Consider the following 24,027-nt stretch of genomic DNA (forward strand, 5'->3'; position numbering starts at 1 on the left):
TAACTGTTCGACAGAGACACAACATGATGAGATACATAACAGTGATAGTGATCCCTAGAGTGATGGGGAACACACAGTGTTTTTTAAATGCCCCTCACACACCAACAGGCCCCTTGGTGTCATGCTTCATCATCGGGGCCTTCGCACCCCTCTACGGGATGCGGCGTGCTGCGACTCGCGGATACGCAGGAGCACTGGGAAGTGAACTATGTGTGGGGGTTTGTGTGTATAACCAAGGTGTGAGGTGAAAAAAGTGAATAATTAAAAAATACCTGGCGCGTGGGAGAAAAAAATATTTTAATTAAATCCCCGGCTGGTATTGTTAAAAATAAGTACAGGGCGTGGTTTGATAGATACGAGTTAGGGTATCAGAACCACTGTTTAAAGTGTCAACATGTTTCGGAGGTCACAGCCCCCTTCTTCAGGACAAGGGTTATGCACTTACCCTCCCCTTACTCACATGCAAAATGTAAAAGTGTTTAAAAATTAATTTCCACAATGTGTAATTTTCCTAACAATGTTTATATGTTAGTGAATGCAGTTGCGCCCAATTGGCGATAGAACTTAAAGTTCTCAACTACTAGACCTCATGAGCCTAAGCGTATTTTGGGGATCCTTCCTTTCTGCTCAGAAATGATGGTTACTGCAATGGTTAATCGCCTGCCTTCCCTCAACGCGGCTCCGATGAATAGAGCCGCGTTGAGGGAAGGCAGGCGATTAACCATTGCAGTAACCATCATTTCTGAGCAGAAAGGAAGGATCCCCAAAATACGCTTAGGCTCATGAGGTCTAGTAGTTGAGAACTTTAAGTTCTATCGCCAATTGGGTGCAACTGCATTCACTAACATATAAACATTGTTAGGAAAATTACACATTGTGGTAATTAATTTTTAAACACTTTTACATTTTGCATGTGAGTAAGGGGAGGGTAAGTGCATAACCCTTGTCCTGAAGAAGGGGGCTGTGACCTCCGAAACATGTTGACACTTTAAACAGTGGTTCTGATACCCTAACTCGTATCTATCAAACCACGCCCTGCACTTATTTTTAACAATACCAGCCGGGGATTTAATTAAAATATTTTTTCCTCCCACGCGCCAGGTATTTTTTAATTATTCACTTTTTTCACCTCACCTCACTCACACCTTGGTTATACACACAAACCCCCACACATAGTTCACTTCCCAGTGCTCCTGCGTATCCGCGAGTCGCAGCACGCCGCATCCCGTAGAGGGGTGCGAAGGCCCCGATGATGAAGCATGACACCAAGGGGCCTGTTGGTGTGTGAGGGGCATTTAAAAAACACTGTGTGTTCCCCATCACTCTAGGGATCACTATCACTTTGAGTGGATTCCACTTTGTTTATTCATATTATTAGGGAGACCGAATCCACTGACTCTCTCTCTCCCCCCTCCTGTTAAAATCCGAGATACATAACAGCACATGCGAAGGCATAATCAAAGGGCTAAACCTCCCACAACCAGGCGGGACTAATTCAATTGGTACTCCAACTAGTTACATGAATGTAGGGGGTGTTACTGGCAAGGACGCTGGCAGTGAGGTCAGCTCAAGGGGTGCTAGTCATAGAGAGGAGAGTCAGCTCTCTGTTAAAACAAATAGGTATGCACTTAGAGCCAGGACAGTGTTTGACTCAGCTAAGGGAAAGCCTGTATACCCCCCACGCATTTCACCCCCAGTTTCTGAAGTGAGGGAACGTGTAAGAAGGGGTAAAGCTAAGCTGAATACCTCAGAAGAATATCTGAGTGTAAAAGACATTAAAAGTAAGGTCAAAAGCAAGGGCGCCAAAGCAGCTGATGCTTGTATAAAAGTTACTCCTTCACTTAAAACCTATTATAAGGTCATGTCTACTACTACCACTACCACCTCTGCTACCAGCTGCTCTCCCTTGCCAGTTTAGCCTGCCCAGCTCACCCAGCCCGCCCAGCCTGCTCAGCCCATTCACCCTACCCAGCTTGCCTCGGTTACTTTGGAAGTAAATGTAATGGAGGCACCATTGCCAGAAGACATAGTAACAAATCCCATGAGCTCTGTTAAAGAGGGGGGCGCAGACAAGCTAAACGCCCCAGTAGAGGCAGTGGCTGTAGTGCATTCAGATATTGGACTAGTAAATAGGTATTCAGCGTTAGGGGGTGACGGATCAGGAGACACCCAATTGGAACGTCCAGCAAAGGCTAATAGCTCTGATTCACTGAACACAGATCAATTAGTACAAGTATACCATACCGCCTCAATCGATAGAGCAGACACAGAGATTGTCACAGACAAATCAGATGTAACCTCACGCACATTGGCTGACATATTACTAGCTATGAAGGATGAGATTACCAGCAGGTTTACGGTTTCGGAAACCAATCAAGCAGAAATGACCAACAGATTTTCAATCTATGAGGCTAATCAAGCAGCAATTAAGGCATCTTGTGACGAATTGGCCAAGAGGCTGGATGGTGTCACTCTCAGAACTGAGGCAATCGAGTCAGAAATCCCTAAGATCAAGGAATCTATGCGTACCACTGAGGCAGAGGTTACTAAGATGTCTGTTTAGAATAAAGAACTGAAAGAGGACATTGAGCGTTTGGAGAATTACTCATGCCGGAATAACTTGAGACTCCTGAATGTGCCTGAATCCCTGGAGGGAGGAGACATTAAGGGGTTTGTAATATCCTTACTGAAGGGAACAGTGTTTAAGGATACACCAGAGGTCGAATTGCTTCATGATATACAGAGGGTACATCGCGATCCCTTTAGAAGGAATCCTGCCAAACAGAAACCCAGGAAGATCCTGGTGAACTTTTTAACATATTCCGTGAAAGAGCAGATTTTGTCTTCTGCTCTGAAAGAAGGCTCCACATACTTCAACAGCTCTAATCGCTTTACTTTCCAAATAAGATCAGACATATCTCATATAACTGCAGCGAGGCAGTGGGAGTTGGGGAAAAGGTTGGAGGAGCTAAACAGCATAGGGGCCAAGGCGCAACTGAAATTGCCAGCATTGTTAAAGGTGATGTGGAATAATCACATGCACCAGATAAAAACTGGGGAAGAGGCGGAAGCTCTTATTGCAAAGATGAAAGACAGACAAGGGGGGCAAAGGGGGAAGCAGACTTATAAGGTCTTTTCTTTTTTTACACTTATGATGGAATTAGCAGGAATTCAGTACAATTTAAAAAAAAAAACAGGAATGTTATTAATACTCCATGGGGGGAAGACGGCTAAATAGGCTTTCGCATATTAGAAAGGAGGGTTCCTCAAGGGGTGGGGGGCACTGGGTCATGGGGAGGCGGGTTGGGGGAGGCAGGGGGGCACGCGGGTGGGGAGCAGTGGGGAAAAAAGAAAAAAAAATCGACCTCATCTCAACTTTATGTACAGTTTTTTCAGCCATGAAGGGCGCAGAACGTTCCAGGTAGGACATGGGGATGATGGCTGGTGTGACACTGAGGGACAGAAGGACCATCTTTGCCTCTTGGAATGTTAATGGGTTAAGGTGTCCCCGAAGACAGAGGTTAATTCTTAAATATCTAGAACTTTCAACTGCACAAATATGCATGTTGCAAGAGACACACCTAAGTTACGAGGAAAGCACCTTAATCTTCTCCAAGGTCCCTTGGGTCAAGAGCTTTAGTGCTTCGCATCAGACATCTCAAAACAGAGCGGTGGCTATATTAATTAAACAAGGTACGCCCTGTGACATAAAAAAAAACACAGTCAGACCCCTCTGGTAGGTGGTTGATAGCCCAATTGGCATTTGAAATTTTTTATATGATCTGTGCCTCTTTCTACGGCCCTAATATGGATGATCCAACTTATATTTATAAACTACAATCTGTATTGATGTTGGAACCTCCACCTTATGTAATTGGAAGAGATTTCAATGTCCTGTTAGACAAGATGAAAGATAGATCAAATCTGAGTCATTATAAAGGGTCAGTCAAGGTACGTCGGGCATTACTTAATATGATCCATGATATGGATCTGATCGATCTATGGAGGGCACAAAAAAGGGATCAGCAGGGCTTTACTTTCTACAGCAAAAAGCACGGCCACTCCTCCAGGATCGACGACGTTTTGGTGGATAGAAGCTCAATGGCCAACCTAGGGGAGGTATCAGTTCTACCGAGCCACCTCTCTGATCATGCACCTTTGCAATTTGTTTATCAGAGTAAGGAGGTGCAGCGGCAATCATTAAGATGGACCCTTAATAGGGCAAAGCTTTTAGACCCCGAGGTGGTAGAAGCAGTATAGACCCCTCCCTGGAATTTTTTTCTTTGAATTCAGGTTCCACAACACCGGACGTAGTATGGGACACATGTAAGGCCTGGCTAAGTGGGAAACTTCATGGAATTATCTGCTATAAGAACAAGATTGAAGCCGAGGCATTAAAGGGGGTTGAAAGGAGGATAAGTAGCCTGGAGAAAGAAAGAGACGGCATCAGCAATAGGGACTCGGAGCAATTCACTCAGATCTTGAAGAATCTGGAAGAGGTAAGATCAGAATACAGAGGGAAATTAGAAGCCAAGTGTAGGGCGCAGTGTAACTCCAGAATGATGCAGAACTACGAATATGGGGAGAAGGCTGGCGCCCTTTTGGCGTGGAAAGCAAGATCCGACCGTGCTAGGAATTATATAAAAGAACTCACTATCAACGCTAACGGGGAAATTTCTAATAAGATCGAGGATATGCAGTCCTGTCTCCTCTCCATTTTCTCGGAACTGTATAGAGAGGACTTGGCTCCTTTACCGAGCTCTATTCAGTCATTCCTTAGGAATAAACATCTCCCTGTGCTCTCAGAAGAAAGTAAGAACAAGTTAGACGCTCCCTTTATGTTAGAGGAGATAGCAGATCAGATTATAAAATCAAAGAATAAAAAAGCTGCAGGCTCGGATTCACTCCCAAGGGAAATCTATAAACTCCTAAAAGAGGAGCTGTTAGACACACTAGAAGTTACCTTTAACTCAATTTACAGCCTTACTGGGAAGGTCCCCAATACCTGGAAGGAGGCAACAATGGTTCTGATTCTAAAAACTGGCAAAGAACCGAAGAAAGCAGACTCCTATCGTCCAATCTCCCTGCTGAATGCCGATTATAAGATCTTTATGGGCATTCTGGCAGGGAGATTGGCAAAATTGATCCCGAGGTTAATACATCCGGATCAGAAAGGGTTTGTCGCAGGGAGATACATTCAGGAACAGTCGCTGCTCTTGATTGGCAATATAGATCTGGCCATTCAGAGGACAGAACCCTTGGCCGTTGTCGCTTTAGACGCGGCCAAGGCTTATGACAGAGTCTGCTGGGTGTACTCTGGGAGGTCCTGAGGGCTATGGGGTTTGGCTCAATCTTTATACGAACTCTGCAGAACTGTTTTAATTTATACATGGAACCATTGGCTCAGACATTGAGACTGGATGATTCAATCTATCCTTTCAGATCAGAACAATACAGCTCCAAAATAGCTCTCTATGCCGACGATTTAATACTGTACACAAGTGACCCAGAGACAGCAATTCCGAGGGCGGAGGAGCGTATGCGTGAGTTTGGGTCTCTATCCGGGTTCCTTGTCAATAAAACCAAGACAGAGGTGATGTGTTGGAATCTGGAGTGGTCAGGGAGAGTTAGTGTTGAATTGAGGTATTTGGGGATCTACGTAGTAAAGCAGTTGGAGAAGATACCTGAGCTTAATCTAAACAGGGTTATAAAGGAAATTGACGGCCTTTTTAGCAGATGGAGGAACCTTCCCTTAAATATCTACGGAAAAACCAACTTGGTTAAGATGGTCATTCTACCTAAGCTGTCTTACCTTTTCTCTTCCATACCATTAACATTTCCGAACAAAAGCCTAATGAAGGTACAGAGTAAGATTGGGAGTTTTGTCTTGGGTAACAAAGGTGTTCGCCTGGCGTGGAAAAAACTTAGACGCAGACTAAAGAAAGGCGGGCTTGCCCTTCCTGATGTAAGGTTATATGCAGCAGCATTCCAGTTTAAAAGCATACGGATGCTGCTCGTGAAACCAGGGGAGTCAGCCTGGGGGAGGTTGTTGGGGGAAATGGTGCGAGTGGAGGGAGGAGGAGACGGCGCGACTTTTCTATATAAGTTTGGATCACCAAGATTCTTCAAGCGGGTACGCCTGAAGGTTTTGAGGGTGGCCTTGGAGTTATGGTATAGGCTCAGACGTAGCTGGGGCATTGGATACTTCTCTGACAGTGCCCCCATTTGGGATGCACCAGGAACTCCGGACTGCCTATTGGACAGTTTGGCGTTACCTATCAGAAGAGCAGGCATCACTGTTTGGTCCGAGCTGGTGGACTCCGGGGGGATAAATCCATGGGAGTACCTGAGGGCAAAGATCGGGCCAGGGCTCTCTAGATTCAAATATTTATAGTTAACATCATGGTATGAGGCAGATAAGGGGGAGGTCAGAGGAAACAGAGAGATTGAAGGTTTGTGGCAATCTACCCTTCCAATGAATAAGGAAATCTCTATATGGTATAACAACTTGTTGGACACTGAGGAACATGAAACACCCCCCCCCCCCCCAGCGCAGTGTGGATGGAAACCCCTCTTGGGCCATTAATAGAGTCCTTGTATGAGCCCTCTCTAACGACCCTGTATAGATTTGTCAAGCCTGCTTGTTTAAAAAAAAATCACTTTTTTGTCATCAACAGACTCTATTATACACCCGCGAAAATTGCCAAGTTTGCCCCAGAACCAGCTCCCAAATGCCCCAGGTGTCTGACACCTCTTGCTAACGACCTACACATCATCTTTGAGTGTCCAGCACTTGTAAGATTTTGGGCTTAGGTGGGCGACAACATATCTTTAATACTAACATAGAGATCAATATGTCATAAGTGTTTTTTGGAGACAACGGTTGCCTTAGTCAGACCCTCTCTCAAAAGGACAGAGGTCTATTAATTTATTTGATTGTGCTGGCCAGAAGGGAAGTATGCAAGAGGTGGAAAGACCCCCTACCCCCACAAAGGGAAGACTGGCTTAAAGCCTCATTTTCCATGGCTCGTTTAGATTACGAAGGTGTAGAAGATAAGCAAATGAATATCTGGCATCCCTTTGTGAGTTGGGGAAAAAATGTAAGATTAATTTAACATAACTGGTCTAATGATTACACCAGGTTCCCTCACAAAAAAGGGATCAGTCGGATGACCCAAGCGAGTGGGTAAGCCGTAGGGGCCACAGATTACGAAGGCGGCTTCATAAGACCCGCAGAGGCTTGAAAGGTGAGATGAGAACCAAAAAAAAAAAAGACTGATTTGCATATGGCTATGTCTGAACTGGGGTGGCCTGGTGAGCAAAATGACGGTGGATTAAACCCAGATCTGTGGCTGGTAGTGAATTTTTGACAATGTTCAACATTCAGTCCATCATCTTTTTGTGTTGCATTTTGTGGTTCTGTAAAAAGCCAGCCTGTTGACAATTGCCATTAGACGCAAAATAATGAGGTGCGGAGTTACGTATTGTCTTAAATTAACTAGTTCGTTTTTATGGTGAACATGAAGAAACACAAGCGTGCAACTATTAATCGACAGACAAATAAACCCCGAGACTTCAAAACATCACCCCAAACGTTTACGATTCTTGAAACATGAAGATAAATAAACCCTCGCGTGTCCACGCAGGTCCCAAGAGATATGTTTCCTTGGTGATTTCGGAGGCTTCTTCATCAACTTCTATTTAGAGTTTTTAAAACACTCTTTCGTGTTAATGAACTGCTCGTGAACGCTAAAATCAAGCACGAGTAAGCTGTACAATTTTACAGATGTGTTGAGCATGCGAACCCCATAAGACTGGTTGCAGAAGCCTGTGCTAATGCTGTGCGCGTTTCCTCCCCAAGCGGAGGCTGGAATGTGGCGGGCGATGCTGCTGGTCGCTGTCCGCGGTGCTGAAGCTGGTTACTGGCGCTCATTAGCACTCTGCCGCTGCCCAGCGCCCCCGTCGCGCAGCAGAGCCAAGTGTGGGAGTGAAGCGAGCGGAGAGGGGTGCTGCCGCTTCCGGAAGTTGGGGGAGGAGCGCTGTCAAAGGAAGAGGGGCGAGTGCTCGTCCCCGATCCCTCGCTCGCTCCCCGTCGAACGTGCATGCCCTTCGGTGCGCGCGCCTGCCTCTTCCCACAGCTGTATGCAGACGAGAGTGCATGTGTGTGTGAATGTACGCACGGAGGGACCCCAGCATCGCCGCCAGCCATTCCTGCTGCACTCCCACAGCCTGGTCCAGGGGATCTCCACCCGCAACAAGCGACTGGCCACATTTTTTAATTTCCTGTTTTTAAATATTGACTCGTTTTTTTCGGTGCTAAACCTGCATATCCATCGCTCGACGGATGTAATCGCACAGGAGAGCGGGCAGCGGGGAAGAGACAAGTGGATATTTTCTGGATGCACTGTTTTTCTTGGAAATGCAAAAGATTATGCCTATTTCTGTCTTCCTTGCTCCCGTTCTGTGGGGACTGATTTTCGGCGTCTACTCCAACAGCATACAGATAGGTGGGTACCTCTGACTGCAAGCATCCGCGCAGCCCGAGCCGGGCTATTTTTGCAGCATCTGTAGGACGGGGCTTGCTCGTGCACTACAGCCATGGAGCATGTTTGTGCCTCCTTTGGTTTCTGACGTGTTCTGATATTAGGCACAAGCATGGCTATGTAATAAGAGTCCATTCTCTGAATGCCAGGGGACGCTTATACTGTTAGAAGGGATTGGAATATGGAGTCAATGTAACAGATTGGAATCCTTCCCAATCACTCCCTAACACAAACCTACATCCCTACAACCAAAGCACACACACTGGTTTTCTGCACTCTTTTAATTGACAATCAACCCGTAGTACATTTGGTAACCCAAATATGCCTGAGTCTGGTGCAGCTGTGGGAATCGCTGCCATGGCTGATGCACTGTTTTTATTTGCGTATTTAATTTTTCCACAGGCGGCCTGTTTCCCAGGGGAGCGGACCAGGAGTACAGCGCCTTTCGGGTAGGAATGGTCCAGTTTTCTACCTCCGAGTTCAGGCTGACGCCCCATATCGACAACCTGGAGGTAGCGAACAGCTTCGCCGTCACCAACGCTTGTGAGTACTGAATATTCATGGCTGTTTCAGGGGTGGGTGGCCGGGAGGACCGCGGTTGGGCTGACTGTGATGGATATGGCCGCTAGAGGGCGGCCGCGGGCCCGCATTCCAAGGCGTAGATATGTGCATGGCGCAGAGGGAAGAGCCCAACTCTCCTTTCATTGGGTGACATGCAAGTGTCGGTTCTGAACACAGGGCATTCTTGTGTGCACAGAAGGGAATCTGCGGCTCTTGTGTATGCATCCAATGCTTTTCATATCAGACGACAGTCACCTCTGCAAGAATTAACAGCGGTTTTAGGCATGAGGGGCGGGAAGGCCTGGCTGGCCGGCGGCAGCAGGAAAGAACGGGTCCCAGCCTTACAGTGATCGACAGCTGGTTTTGATGCTGCCGTTGAAAGTCATAATTTCTGCAGGTCTATATATGCAATTGTTCTACGACCACGGTCTCATCAGACCCCTTGCGATACAATATCACGATTTAAGCCCCCTACAAAACACGCCCAACACCAAGGCACCCCAGGTATCCCCAGAAATCACAAGGGAGTGCGCCGTGGCAGCTGATGTATTGCGCCATTCCAACGTGGACTGAGTCATTCCCATTGGTACTGGGGAAGACTAAAAGCTACCACGTGTCCTACGTCACACAGGGGGTTACAGTGTGACATCCGCCATACTGCGATGCCGTGTGTTACATCTTAGCCCACTCACCAGGCGCCCTGTGACTCACCACCAACCCACCTTTGGCAGGGCAGTAATAAATCACGCCGCTGCACTGTAGCGTCAGGGGTTTAAAACTGCGTTTTTAAAAGAGGACGCACGCTGCATTTGGCCCACTTCATTTTGCGGCATCTTATTCAAAGTGCTGAGATCGGGAAACAGGTTACATAAAACAGTCAAGTGAAAACATGGAGGCAGATCTGAGCGAGCCTGGGACGGGAGGCGATCAGCCATCTTCCCATTGCGGCTTCGACTGACGGTTCAGCAGGTCCCTCTTCAGGCGGATATGAGTCCTCCAGTTGGGCGAATGGACGTCCTCGGGGTATTAAAGCACCCCCAGGAACGACCCCCTGTCCAGTGAATGCAGATTACCGCACATTTTCATTCATTCGTACGCGCTCGACTGACAGCGCGGCCGCAGGGACCTCTAAACCAATGAAGACAGCCAACTCTTTCAGCGCTTTACAATTAAGGCTAAATGGCACAATCATTGGTGCTCTGCATCTCGTCGTGTTGATTTTGGCGGGGTTTAATTTTACAAAACTCACAGAAATTACATAACCACAAGGGACCACGTGAAATATGGGGATCACTTTTTGAGGACCCCAAGTCGCCGGACTCCATGTTTAAAAATACTAGAGATAGTTCTAAGTGCGTTTTAAGTTATAATCAAGAAATCCTATTCCTTAGGCCAAGTCTGTCAATGGAATAGCACCTTTGGTTCTTTTTCTGACCCGCACGCACCAATAACCGATCATTTGAAGCTACAGCGAGTTTGTCTAAAAATCACGCGTCCAGGGGTATAGGCTGCAGCCATTCAGCGGTTGAAGAACCGTTTCTGGGGATGTGCTCGGCCTCTTTTCGGGGATCGCAGTCTTTTGCTCTGCATGACTATCAGCCCACCTGCGGGTGTGCAGATCACACAGTGCAGATGCTGGCGCTGTGCATAATGCGATGAACCGATCTTCCGCGGGCATCCCCAACACACGGGGAGATAAAAAGACAGTGTTCCCTTCCCTTCTAAAAAGGTATATTAAAAAAAACACGGGGGTACGTGGCTCCATGGTATTTGCAAACATATCCTAGTTCCAGCACGTAATTCATAATGCGTAATTGTGATAAGAGGGTTGGAGCTGCGCGTCTGCCTCAGTTGCAGAGCCAATAATCAATACGAATTTACGGATATATGAATGGGGAGGGGTGTCCCCCACCTGCGTGTAATGCGAACTCCCGGTGCGCTCTGCGGGCTGCATCTAACCGCAGATCAGTTCCCGTGCACGACGTCGGCAATTACATTATGCACAGGAGAGTGGCACCGGGAACCCTTCGAGAACCCGCGTGGAGCAGAGAGATGCTTAATTTGCGGAGGGCTGCCCTCCCTTCACCAGCCAACAACGCAGCAATGCTTCACCCGCCGCTTCTCCCCTCTGGGAACCGCGAGGGCCGGGGGACAATGACAAGCCATTCATATCCCCGGCACGAGGATTTATGTGGCACGCCAGCGCTCACGGGAGGGGCCTGCCGCGGGCGGGCTCCGCGTGCACCGAGCATCCTGGGGAGAGAGGGGACCTGCTGAATCAGGCTGGAACCCCGGGCTCCATCCGCTCAGGGACACCCCCGCACGGCGGCGAGAGACCCCTGGCGACGAGCTCGCTGCTCCATCCATGGGCCAGGAACAGGGTTGGATTGGGATTAAAAATCGGCCTGGGCACGCATAAAAACATCGGCCCACATTTGCATAATGCCTTCCCTCCATTTACTGCTATCAACGCAATTTTACATAAGGGGGGGGGGGGGGGGGGGGTGTAAAAAAATGCACGCATCAGTTTACACTAGTGAAGCACACCTAAAAACAAGTGAGGCCACTTCTGCTCAGGCCCCCTACCCCACTTAGTATGCCTACATTAATGGGAGGCCCAGCGAAAGAAAAGGGGGACACCTCTACCTGTTGCTGCTATATGGGAGGTAACCAGTGCCCATCTCCCTCCAGAAAGGCCACTCAGACACCCACTGGGCCGCTGGCGGTATAGTCGAACAACAGAGACACCACCCAAATCGGCCCCCAGGCTGCTCAAAAGCAGCCCTCAGCTGGAACTCGGACCCCGGCCCCTCGGGCATTGCCCGAATGCCCCCGTTACCAATCCGACGCTGGCCAGGAAGAGTGGTAGAAGACAACATGGAGTGACGTGGACGACTCCTCTCCATGCACTTCTCTGCTCCCCCACACGTCCACCATCTCCGCTCCCCAGACCCACCGTCATCTTCTACCAACATTTCTCTGAACAGGATTACATATCTTCAATATAGTTCTTTATTTCAGTTAAAAATATCAAAAGAGCAAGTTACAATCAACCACTGCACGTACAAATTATGATATCATCGGCAATCTTTTTTCTGGGAACATCCTTAAAAAACAAGCAACATGAAAACATATTTTCTCATTTGATACCATCTTTAAAAAGATCAGGGCCGGCCTAACCTGCGTGAAATTCAACTATTTTGATTTCAACGTGTTTTATTAGCAAGTTTTTTAAGAAAAAACATACATTGTACAGGTGCGCATAAACCCGCAAACATTATAAAATGCGCTGTATCCTGTACTAAGAAAGGATTACACCCACATGGCATCAAGTCTTTAACCTTGAGCTAGCCTTTCCTCCACTCCAGCTAGCCAACAGTGTAACAAATTTAACCTAAATCTTGTAAGCAAAAAACAATGATTCCTGTTTGTTACAAAAGACAACAGTCGATTTGAGTGTGTCACTATCTTTAATGTCTCTTCTAAGGTACAATAAACTGGGTTTTGTCCATTGCAAGTGTACCTTGCCCATGATCTCAGACTTTTAAAACAAATCAAGGTGCCCTAAGGCAGAAAAAGAGCTTTTCACATTCCTACACCATGGGATCTCACATTCCCACTCAAGGTTAATAAATATCTCAAGATTGCACGATTAAGATCTGTTTCCTTCCTTACCCATATTGAGATCCACTTCAGAATAGGTTGAATAGATATTAACACATTTCTGAGTCAAAGATACACATTGACATTGTAGATAATAACATTACTTCAATATGTTTTACATGTTGGTGCTACTGCTACTCGAAAATATCTCGTGCAGGGTAGGATTGGGAATTTGTATTCAGCTATGTCTATGAGATGACGTTTTCCATGTCTGCACTGATTACCGTGTTCCTTGAGCTTTCTTGTGTATATGTTCTAGAGAAGCAAACAGACTAGAGAGTTTTGGTGCAAGAACTTTTTTTTTCTCTCTTACTGTGATACCATTTGTTGATTAAACCGTGCTGTCATGTGTGGCTTTGCTGCTTCTAAGTTATAAAACAACAATATCGCAATCGGATTCAGAAAAACGGTAGGTATATATGTATGTACAAGACATTACAAAAAACGTGGATAAAAAGGAAGAGAGACTCAGAATTTCAGTTTTTAGAAAGTGCATATAGCATCATATATTTAAGAACACATTTTATACAAGACAGTTAAAGCAGCACTGTAGGCATAGAATGCGATGGCAACCCAAGGGGGCTTTGTGCACTAAGTGATAGTGAAGCAAAGAGTGACAATGCGAGTGACAAGTGGGTGAACACAGCGAAGGACGCAAAGTGACACAGTGAAAAAACAATATGTAAAAAAACAATGGTTCGTCCTCAATGGATGAGTAATTAATATTTGACTGAGAAACAAGGTAGATGATGCGCCATGAGTCGCGCTGTATTGAAGGTCGACGGCGTTTCAATCCTATCTAGTCAGGATCTTCATCAGGACCGGGTTGCCGAATTGAGTGAGTGAGAAGTAAATACTGGCCGGTGTGTTAAAAAAGGTCCAGTGGTGAGGCGTGATAAAGAACCCTGCTATCACGTCGTAGCTGGAATGAAGCCAGGGGGCATTAACATGGGCTCGATAGAGTCCGTGGTCGGGCTCGAGTTAAATTAGGCAATGGCACAGAAACAGAGTCCCGTTCTGGCCCGTGAGGCGTCTTGTTGTGGTGAGGTTAGGAGGCAGGGTCAAGGTCACTCAATCCGCTGCCCGTGTCCGATCGTAGGTACCAAAAGGTCGTGGCGGTCCACCGTCGAAGTCTCGGGGCCAATGGGCAGTAGGGGATCTGGTCAGTAGATCGGATTCTGCTTCTAAGACCCTTCTCAGGTTGTTGCTCACCGTTTACTCCTTAGACATAGTCTAAGCCAAAGAGTTTGTGTGTGAGTTCAAGCCTAAATGGAGAGCCACAGACATGCCAAATAAAGTGCAGACCAAGTACGCCACAGAGACCCTTGAAGAATTGAACTTTGACATCCCTATATTCCATAAAGACCTCAACTTTGAGTCTACTGTTGGGGAAGTTACTAAAATTTTCTGGCATGGGGGAACCAAATTACAAGGTACTGTTGAACAGGCCCGGCCCGTGCAGGGCGTTATACCGGGGCGATGACGTCAGGCGGGGGAGGGGCAGGGTGGGGGGTTTTAAAATGCGGGATATGGACCATTACAGGTAAGTAACAAAAAAAATGAATAAAACAAATTTTGTTGCCTGCGCTGCATCGCCAAATGTGATGCAGCGTAGGCAACAATTTTTTTTTTTTCGTTACTTACCTGTAATGGTCCATATCCCGCATTTTAAAACCCCCCACTCTGCCCCTCCCCCACCTGACGTCACTTCCCCAGTATAACGCCCTGCACGGGCCGGGCCTGCTGTTGAATACATTTTAATGGCATGAGGAGGCAAATTATGTAGTACATTCTGTGGTAGTATTTTTCTATAGTCATTTTAGTACACATTAGTATTGCCTGATAGATATCATCTTAATAGGTAGAACCAGCTTAATACCCAAATACAGGAGCCAACAACTGGTGGTCTTTACTGAGGCACGCTACTGCTAAACCCCATGTGCAGCGCCTTAGTGTGGCCTAGGTTCAGATTTAACTGGTTTTCCAGTCTCATGTTTTACTCCCCCAAAAACTGCCCCAGAAAAAGCTTCAGCAGTCTCTCTGGCCTCATGTTTTGCAAAAAAATAAAATAAAAATCCTTACATACTCATAAATTGAGGTGCTTTTGTCAGTCCTCTTCCTCCTTAGGTCTGTTCAAGTTCCATTCACATTGTGTTTCCGCCCACAACAGCCTGCAGCATGGGCGGTGGGCCAGCCCACTTCAGCCGAAATATTTCTTCAGTTTGATGGAGATATTTTACTTGTGTACAGCCGCACCTCTGCCTATAAAGTAATTCACATCAGTATTATGGTTGGCATGCCATTCCTGGCTTTCATTGCTGCTTTAGTTTCATGGTTTTTTAATGTATTTTCTGTAATGCACTTTTTTTTCCTTACTTTATTTGCAAACATATGCACGCCAGCTTTAGGAAGCATAAGTTTAGTTGTTTTATTGCTTGTACTCTTTTAATGAGTATGAAGGTGAATTATGTGGCAAGTGCTCTGTAATTATGTGGAAAACGCTGCAAACACACAATCACAATACTCCAGAAGCCTTGCATTGGAGACTGACCATGTGAGAAACACGAAGGTAGTTATATTCACAATGACAGCACTAGAGGGCGTGTTCCTCACTGGATCACTCATCCTTTTCACGTACATACAAGTAAAGTCGCCATTGCGAGGCCAGTTCTCTTACATGTCAGAGTTGAGTGGTCCACCTTCTAGAATACAAATCCAGACATAAAGCATCTAAAAATATAAACTAACGAAATGTGGGGCATATTATCAAGCCTGTGCGCTAAAATTATCGCCGCTTTATCGGCCGAAAACGGCCGATAAAGCGGCGATAATGGGCTTGATAATATGCTCTATGGAATTCCAATCGAAGCACATGTTAGATGTGAAGACATCTAACATGGGCTTCGATTGGAATTCCACAGAGCATATTATCAAGCCCATTATCGCCGCTTTATCGGCCGTTTTCGGCCGATAAAGCGGCGATAATTTTAGCGCACAGGCTTGATAATATGCCCCTGTGTTACTAAAATCAGTTAACGCCTTCTAGCATATCCTCAAGAGCTGTGTTTGCATTAAGTGTGCTGCACAGAAAGTCGCATGTAATTATTGACATATAATATTAACCCGTCTTTTGTATGTCTAAGCCGGTTTGAGGTTCATTCCACGCTTTACTGGACCTATTTGAAGCTGCAATTGTGTTTCCGGTCCTCCTCTCTCTCAATAGCCACAGCACACATCCTTCATGCATAGCGCTGTGTGTGTGTGTGAAGGGCGAGCGCAGCTGTCAGTGCTGTTCCCATATCTGCCAACTCACACAGTGACACACCATATCGGCTCCCAACACAGGGTCTCCAGCTGATATCACACGGTGGCAGCTAAACGAGCTGAAAACCACTGTAAATAGGGGTTTTCTAAAGCTTTGAACTGTTGACATCAATTAAGGGGCGTTAAAACACCCCAGGACATCAGCACCAGCCTCAGCAACCTTTTCTTTTTTTGGCTGAGGTGGGGTAGGGGGTTCAAAGGAGCCTCGCAGGTTCTTCTAAGCACGAGGCCCCGCCCCCTCCTCACACGGTGTGATTGTCCCTCAAGTTGGCACATAAGCGCTCGCACTTGCTCTTGGGTTTACTTTCGACTTCCTACATTTTTTCGATGGGCAGTTGGGCTTTCTCGCTGGAGAGGTGCATGGATACTGTTATTCAATGAAGCGAGCCTCGTCGTTGATAAATATGATTTCAATATCCTTCCATATCAGCGTCCCCTTCTTCCTCAAAGTGGGGCTGAAAAAAAAGAAAGGAACCAAAATCTGCTCGCCTACAAATACGATTTAACAAAAAGGGGTAACCCTGTGTCCCTCAGAACCTGGGTATGTGTGGTTAAACAAAAAATGGTTCTGACGGGTGGTTGAACAAATTACTTTAAATTTAAGCTACATTAGCTCATAAATTATGCAGAAGAATGATGGTTAATTACATTCAAGTACACCTCTCTGAGAACAGATTTAGTTCAAGATTTTTATGTATCAAAAAGTCACCATTGTAATACACTGGAATTTCTTCATTCCTTTTTAAGTTCAATAACAGTGAACAAAGTGAGTAGTGAAACAAATTCAGTGACAATTATTTACAAATTTATACAATATTGTACATAGGTAAGTAGGGGCGGGGGGGGGCAAAGTTGTAGTTTAGGAGGTCAGAGTAGACTGGTTGCTGGCAGCGCTGTTCGAGCTACTGCATTCAATGACAGACGGTGCTCGGTGTACTCAGAGACAGCGCTCTCCTTCCGATCCAGGGATAGACCTCAGGCTTCCCTCCAGGCTGTGATAACTACCTCCTGTGACTCCAGACCCCCTTGTCCTTCCCCCTTTCCCTGTCTTGATAAAGACCCGCCCTGACCACCAACTGGGGCACTCTAGGGTCGAAACGTCGACGCTTTTCATTGGTATTTACTCAGAACTCTGACCTCCTAAACTACAACTTTGCCCCCCCCGCCCCTACTTACCTATGTACAATATTGTATTAATTTGTAAATAATTGTCACTGAATTTGTTTCACTATTCACTTTGTTCACCAACACTCTTTACATGTTTTTAACAGTTATCGAACTTAAAAAGGAATGAAGAAATCCCAGTGTATTACAATGGTGACTTTTTGATACATAAAAATCTTGAACTAAATCTGTTCTCAGAGAGGTGTACTTGAATGTAATTAACCATCATTCTTCTGCATAATTTATGAGCTAATTTAGCCTTAATTTAAAGTAATTTGTTCACCCACCCGACAGAACCATTTTTTGTTTAACCGCCTACAAATACGGACATTTATTAAAAAAATAAAAATAAAAAAATTACAAAACGTTGAGGTGCCAGTTGCTTCCACAAGGGGTCTCCTGCACCGATAGTTTGCCTGAAGTCTTTTAGGGCACATCCTAAATCCAGCAGGGCCCACTAGTCATTCATCCATCCATCCATGGCGATACTTTTGAGTACAGCTCAGTCCTCTGCAAAACCACATTATATTCTGAGGCTTATGGGTGCATTGTATGACTAAACACTTTAATATTGCTCTCTCCAAAACAATAAGAATGACATTTCTTGGCGTTCCCACAGAAGGCCGCTTGAGTGCTGCGGTTGTACCAGAGCACAATTCCCTCCTCTCTCCTGCAGATGATGGATGGGCGAACGCCTTGAACACTCATTAACACACCCACCAGATGGCACAGTTCACTTAACGACTGTTGCTGTGTATATATTAAGGCCTTTGGCGGTACCATGGAAATCAGGGGGGAATTAGAAATTGTCACCTGTTTCAAATACAAATCCCTATAAACGCAGACCTTCAATTCAGGCTGGCTGTTAATCAGCTCCCAGAAGCCCAGCATGAAGCTAGAAGAAAGACTGCAACTCTGTGCACCAACAGCAAACATGTATATTATTTTTCTAGCTTCATGTTTCATGGAATGGGGATTTCTTTTAAAATGAACGGCTAACTCACGATTGCAATTTCCGTTTCACTTGCAACATCAAGCCTTCGTTTAAGATTATTCAGTTAACGATATTTTGGGCCTAGTTAGAGTTTGGCGGGTGGGATTCTCCATCACAACTGTGGTGGTTATTACCCATACTTTGTATTATAAATGCATTATATCCTTTGGCACTTGTACTCCAGTGGCTGGGTTATCTTCACAGTTTAATGGAGTGTCCCATCCGCCAAACTAGGCCCTTTCCGAAAGAATTCTTCCCCGTAGTCAAGATTGAGCCATATACGTGCAAACAAAAACACTTTTACTAACCTGCTGCCTTCTTACTTCTAACCCTGGGTTCCAGAGCAGCGTGCTGCTCCCCTCAAAGCATTTCTGTGCCTCCTCAGGGGTAGTAACTGCTGTATAAATACTATTAAAATTTTCAAATTCCAGAGGAAGAGGAGTAATCACCATGTTTAGAGACAACTTAGAAGATGGCATCATGGCATAAACTCAAAATGCCACTGCGATGGAAGGCTTACATATCATTTGTTCCAAATGCACCACAAATAACCGAGAAGACTTGCTCTGGAGATACGCATACGTGACTGCAAGGAAATAACCATTTTCATTTCTAGAGAGTCCATGGAGAGGACTAGTTCCATCCTCCTTACATTCATATGTGTGTATGAATTCATACACCCTCACACGCTGAGTAAGCAAGTGCCACATGCATGATCATTTATGTGACTGTCCTTGCACACAGGAATGCGTAGATATGTCATGTTCCTATGATCATGTTGAATTTTTGCTTTAAAGGGATTCTAGCACTTGTCTTATTTTAATTACTCGACAACTCATCACCAATTTATTTTTAATGTTTATTTTCTATATATCATTTTGATTGCAAAAATCAATTTGCTGAATGTCCAATAGATTAAAATCATTATAATGCTGCATTTGCATTTCAAAAAATATTTTTTATTCTCCAAATGGAAAAATATATTTACTTGGAAGAAAGCCTTTCCTCTGGACCCTCTCCCACTTTCTCTATGTTCCATTTTCATTCTGGTAATGATTTATTCCTGGAGATTAAAATAGTAAATCCCCAGCTGTATCTATAGTAGAAAAGTGCCTTACAAAATTCGTGAATCCCACAGACTTGCAAGCTTGTGGGGGTTTACCTACTTTCCCAGTTATCCCCACCTCCCCATCTCCTTGAGTTGTTCTCACATATGAAATTACATCATAATGGTACAGAGGTATATGTGTGTTAATAACACTGCAAGTGGAATTTCAGATTTTGGTCAATACGAACTTACACTCACAGAAAGCCATTTGCTGAACAAAGTTCAATTTAAGCACAAAAGTGCCTTTCATAATGTAACCCAATATGTTTTCAGGCTTGAGAAAGTTGCAATACTTTTCGATTCCTCAAACTTTCCAGAGCACCTAAAATATTTTCAGTTACTTTGAATCTGCGTGTGCCAAGGCCATACTTCATGAATCAGGATGGATAAACCACTGTGGCAGATCAAGGCAATTTTTCTGCTATAGTTACATTTGTCTACTGGCAGAGGGGTCTATGTGTCTCTTTCCGCCACTGAATTAGAAGAGGACATGGCAGACTTTTGTTGCAGCAGTCGAAATACTTGGGCAAGGGAGTGGGATCCACTATAAAGGGGAGCACGTGGTTGAGGGGAATTGTAGAAGGACAAATAAAAACGTTATCATCAGATTGGACAGCATCTTTCGGTTGAAGTTCCATTCCTTATTAAAACATTCAACTGTACATCCGAGTCACAGAATGAGAATTGGTAGGAACTTTAAATTTGCAAAATGTAGTTACAAATATGCAACATCCACCAGTATGCAAGAGCAAAATAATGTGTCTTTCTTTCAGCCGCGGTCGGCAGTAGGAGTTCCTGCAGGGCGGTGATGTGGGAAGTGGGAGGGCTGGGTGGGGGGTAGTAATGTATGGATTACGGACCTTAACAGGTAAATAAACATATAAATAAATAAAACGAATTTCTTTGCGCGCACTGCATCACCAAATGCGATGCAGTGCACGCAACGAAATTCGTTTTATTTATTTGTTTACTTACCTGTTAAACTCCGTAATCCATACATTACTACCCCCCACCCCGCCCCTCCCCCTCCCCACGTCACCGCCCTGCAGGAACTCCTACTGCCGACCGCGACTGCTTTCTTTATTATGGATATAACGTGTCGTACTGGAAATTGCAGTGGACAACCTCTGTTTGAAATGTAAATCCGTATTTGTAAAGCGCGAACTACTCACCCTTACGGGTCTCAAGGCGCTGGGTGCCGTCGTGGAAATTAAGTGAGCTATTACCCAGAGTCACATGGTGCTGGGCTGATCTGCCGCCGGTGCCAGTGATTGAACTGTGAGCCCCTGCGTTCCAGAGTCAGCCACCCTGGCTGCTGCGCCACACCTCTCCACCAAAAGCCAACAGCTCCGCAGTTTGTGGGCTTTAACAATACATACACAAGTCGTTTCCCCTCGCTGGAGATGCACTCACATTTATTCCTGCCACTGCAGGATCTGGTACATTTCCAGGGTTGAAAGGAAGAATAATATTCCCACCTGTAATAGGGCAGCTGCTAAAATGATTTCTCCATATGGTCATGCACATGTTCACATGATTTATTCATGCCTAATTTTTCAACTGGTGCAAATTGAACATGCTCAAATTTGATTCCTCCACATTCTAGGTAATTTTAGTTCAGGTATAAAGAAAAAAAACACCAGTATACTCTGTTATTCAACCATCAACTCTACTTCACAAGCAACTCAAACAATAGAACCTGCACTGTCTTTTGTGTAAACTCATAATCAGTCAATGGAACATAGACAGATTACATTTCAGAGGCCCAAATATATAGACTTTGCAGAGGTGCATAATATATAAAATGCATCCCTCCCCCAATTTTTGATGTTGGAAGTAATTGGACAGTGCTTATTTAGAGCCGGTGGTTTCAGGTGCTCGCCACCAGTACTTAATGGTCAGCAGCAGCACTAAATTGCCGGAACCTGCACTTATGACAGTTGCCACATGGTGGCGCTGTTTGTGTAATTTAAAGATTAGCAGAAAAACACATGATTGTTAGTTCAATATACATTAAACACAACTTATACCTACCAACCAAGCCATTCTTAAAGCTTTGACGGCCTCGAACAGTCTAGTTGTCACATTTATAGCTGTGTGATGGTTAGTAGTTGTGTAAATACAGTAACAATGTGAGTTGCAAACTGTGGTGTCCTCCAGAGGAGGTTCCCAGCACTTATTCTTAACAAATCAAGCACTGTAAAGGGAATAGATAAAACTGTAATTAATCAAGTCAATTCAATCAATCATTTCTTTCTTTATTTGACCTTCCAAAGACAGGGTATAAAATATACACATAGATATAAACATCATATAAAATAAATCTTGTCGCAGCAAATACAAACTAATTTTCCATTTAAAAAGAATACAACAGCTCACAAATACAGTACTTTTTCTCGAAACTAAAGTGGCAGCGCAAAACACTTGGGTTCGTAAGTAGCAGCAAATTTATCAGATGTGAACTAAAGTAACAGTGCAAAACGCTTAGGTTCGTAAATAGCAGCAAATATTATCTAATAGTGCAACAAGGAGAGACAACTGCAGCTATCAATAGCAGCAATTATTATCAAAAAATATACAAATTATAAAAATTGGGCCTGCAAAGGAGTTAGCAAATCTGGTAAACATTTTGGCAGCAATACCAATGCATTCCATTCAGAAGGTGATAAAATACATTACAATTAAAACAACATTTTCCTTCTCCTTGCTAAAATGCGCTTAAAAAAGCTGCCAACAGCAAAACATACATCAAAATCATTAAGTTGCTGCAAAAAGTATCAAAAGAGACCTATTACCGTCTTCTTTGGGAAACATAGAGAGTGATCATACTTACATCACCTCAAACTATCTGCTTTCACATTGTATAAAGACCGTCTAAGGTCTAAACACCACTTGGATAACTTTGGAGAGGAAAATAATAATTTCTTTGATTCAGCTTACGACCCCAAGCCTTGAAAAAGCCCTGTGGGCGAAACGCGTGCCAGCTGCTGCTGTATCAACAGTTATTTGATTGGAAAATAAATAACATACAGATCTGATTGAAGAGTGGGACTTGATCTTTTCCTTGGATTGACAACTGTAGGAAATTGAACTGCATTTTGGAAGGACTTACCTATATGCTGATTTCTTTGTGCGTGACAGATAAACTGGATTATAGATATAGTGATTGGGTGTGCTCAGGTGTAGAGTATAAATTTATTGGCCAGGTTTCTTAGAATCTGTGGAATAAGTAACACTCCAGTGGGTAGGTGTTTGACACCCTATAAAGCACCCCGTACTGCATTTATTCAAATTTAGGAACTCTCCTTTATTCATGATAAGTGAATAGATGTGCGGATTGATTTGGGCAAACCCACGTCTCTGTGTTCTAGATTCTGAATAATACTGACCTAGGGGGAAGCACATCAACCAACAAAGAGATCCCAGCCTGAATCTAGATAATAGATCCCTTTCATGCACATTATTTACGTACATTAAATTATTCAAGTCTTTGATACACAATGAATTTTGTACCAAAGCAAAACATGGACAAACCTCAAATGATTCTATTTTTGCTACGTTTGGAACCAATCAGTGTTAGCATTTCAAAATGAGACATAGGAAAATAATAGGTATATTTATTAAGAAATCATGCAGCGCAGCAAGTCAGCTTGGTGCGCTGCGTGATAGAGATAGGGTAGGAATGCGCCATACCTTACATTATACAGTGCATTCCTGTCTTTTCCTTGTGCCGGCGCACAGTGTACTGCCTAGCGCCAACATAGACAACTTTGCACATTAGTGCATGGGTGCCTGCATTGCAAACAGGATTGTTTTTGTACCGGAATGTGCACCTTCTTGCACAAAAACAGTCATGAGAGGCATTTTCCTCTTTCTATGTGTTTTGGAAAATGCAACACATAGAAAGAGGAAATACCGAGGAGAAATAAAGATATTTCTCCTCGTTATGCCTCACATGGGGAGGTGTGGCATTTTTATGCATTCGCAGATCTTCCACTAATGGTAAATCTGGGACTGCCCCAAAATCTTTGGGTGGATGCGCGGTAACACCCACGCTCCACCGATGGAACACCTCCATGGGGCAGCGTAACCCAACGCAACAATTTATGCTGTGTTCTGTTACTCTAGATTTATCAAGCCATGCAGGGCTACGCAAGGTGGCCTTGCCTGTCTGGATCAATCTTATTTATAAGTTGCATTGCTCTTGTGCTCCATGGCGAGGTGCAAGGGTGCCACAAGTCTTTCCTAAATATGCCCCTAAGTTTCATACCGAAATAGTTTGGTCTGTTTCTTATGATGAATGCAGCCAGTGTAGGATTAAAGTAATTTGCTCTATTTTTTAATCAGAGTTTATTCAGAGACAACTTTTCATCTTTACTAAAACTAACTCATGAAATCAAAAAATACTTATAAGAAAATGATGCTCTCGTTCCCAAGGCAGTTTGCATGTTATATGTGCAGTAAGTTAAGTCAGTAGTATACTTTTGACATCACGTCATAAATGTTTTACTTCTTTGTCCTAGTGCAATGTACAGCGCAGCCTCATTCATTTTGCACAAGTACACACTTTTGGCAAGAAAGTCTTTTAAAACTGTATGAACAGAATTCGAACTTTCACTCAGCTTTTTATATTTTCTGCTTGAACTCATTTTGCACAGATTGTGCTTTTA

At 44.5% G+C, this 24,027-nt stretch overlaps 1 protein-coding gene across 6 annotated transcripts in view; it reads left to right on the forward strand.

The window, feature by feature from the left end:
- The first annotated feature begins 8,151 nt into the window (after positions 1-8,151).
- Positions 8,152-24,027, forward strand: part of GRIA2 (glutamate ionotropic receptor AMPA type subunit 2) — a 531,232-nt gene continuing 515,356 nt past the window's right edge. For all 6 annotated transcript variants that reach the window (XM_086962351.1, XM_086962349.1, XM_086962346.1 and 3 more), the window contains exons 1-2: positions 8,152-8,507; positions 8,946-9,086. In XM_086962351.1, the coding sequence (XP_086818477.1) occupies positions 8,420-8,507; positions 8,946-9,086 (229 nt within the window). In that variant the 5' untranslated portion in view covers positions 8,152-8,419. The remainder of the gene's footprint in view (positions 8,508-8,945; positions 9,087-24,027) is intronic.

Source organism: Lissotriton vulgaris, chromosome 3_1 (genome assembly GCF_964263255.1).
Source record: "Lissotriton vulgaris chromosome 3_1, aLisVul1.2, whole genome shotgun sequence".
Lineage (NCBI taxonomy): Eukaryota > Metazoa > Chordata > Amphibia > Caudata > Salamandridae > Lissotriton > Lissotriton vulgaris.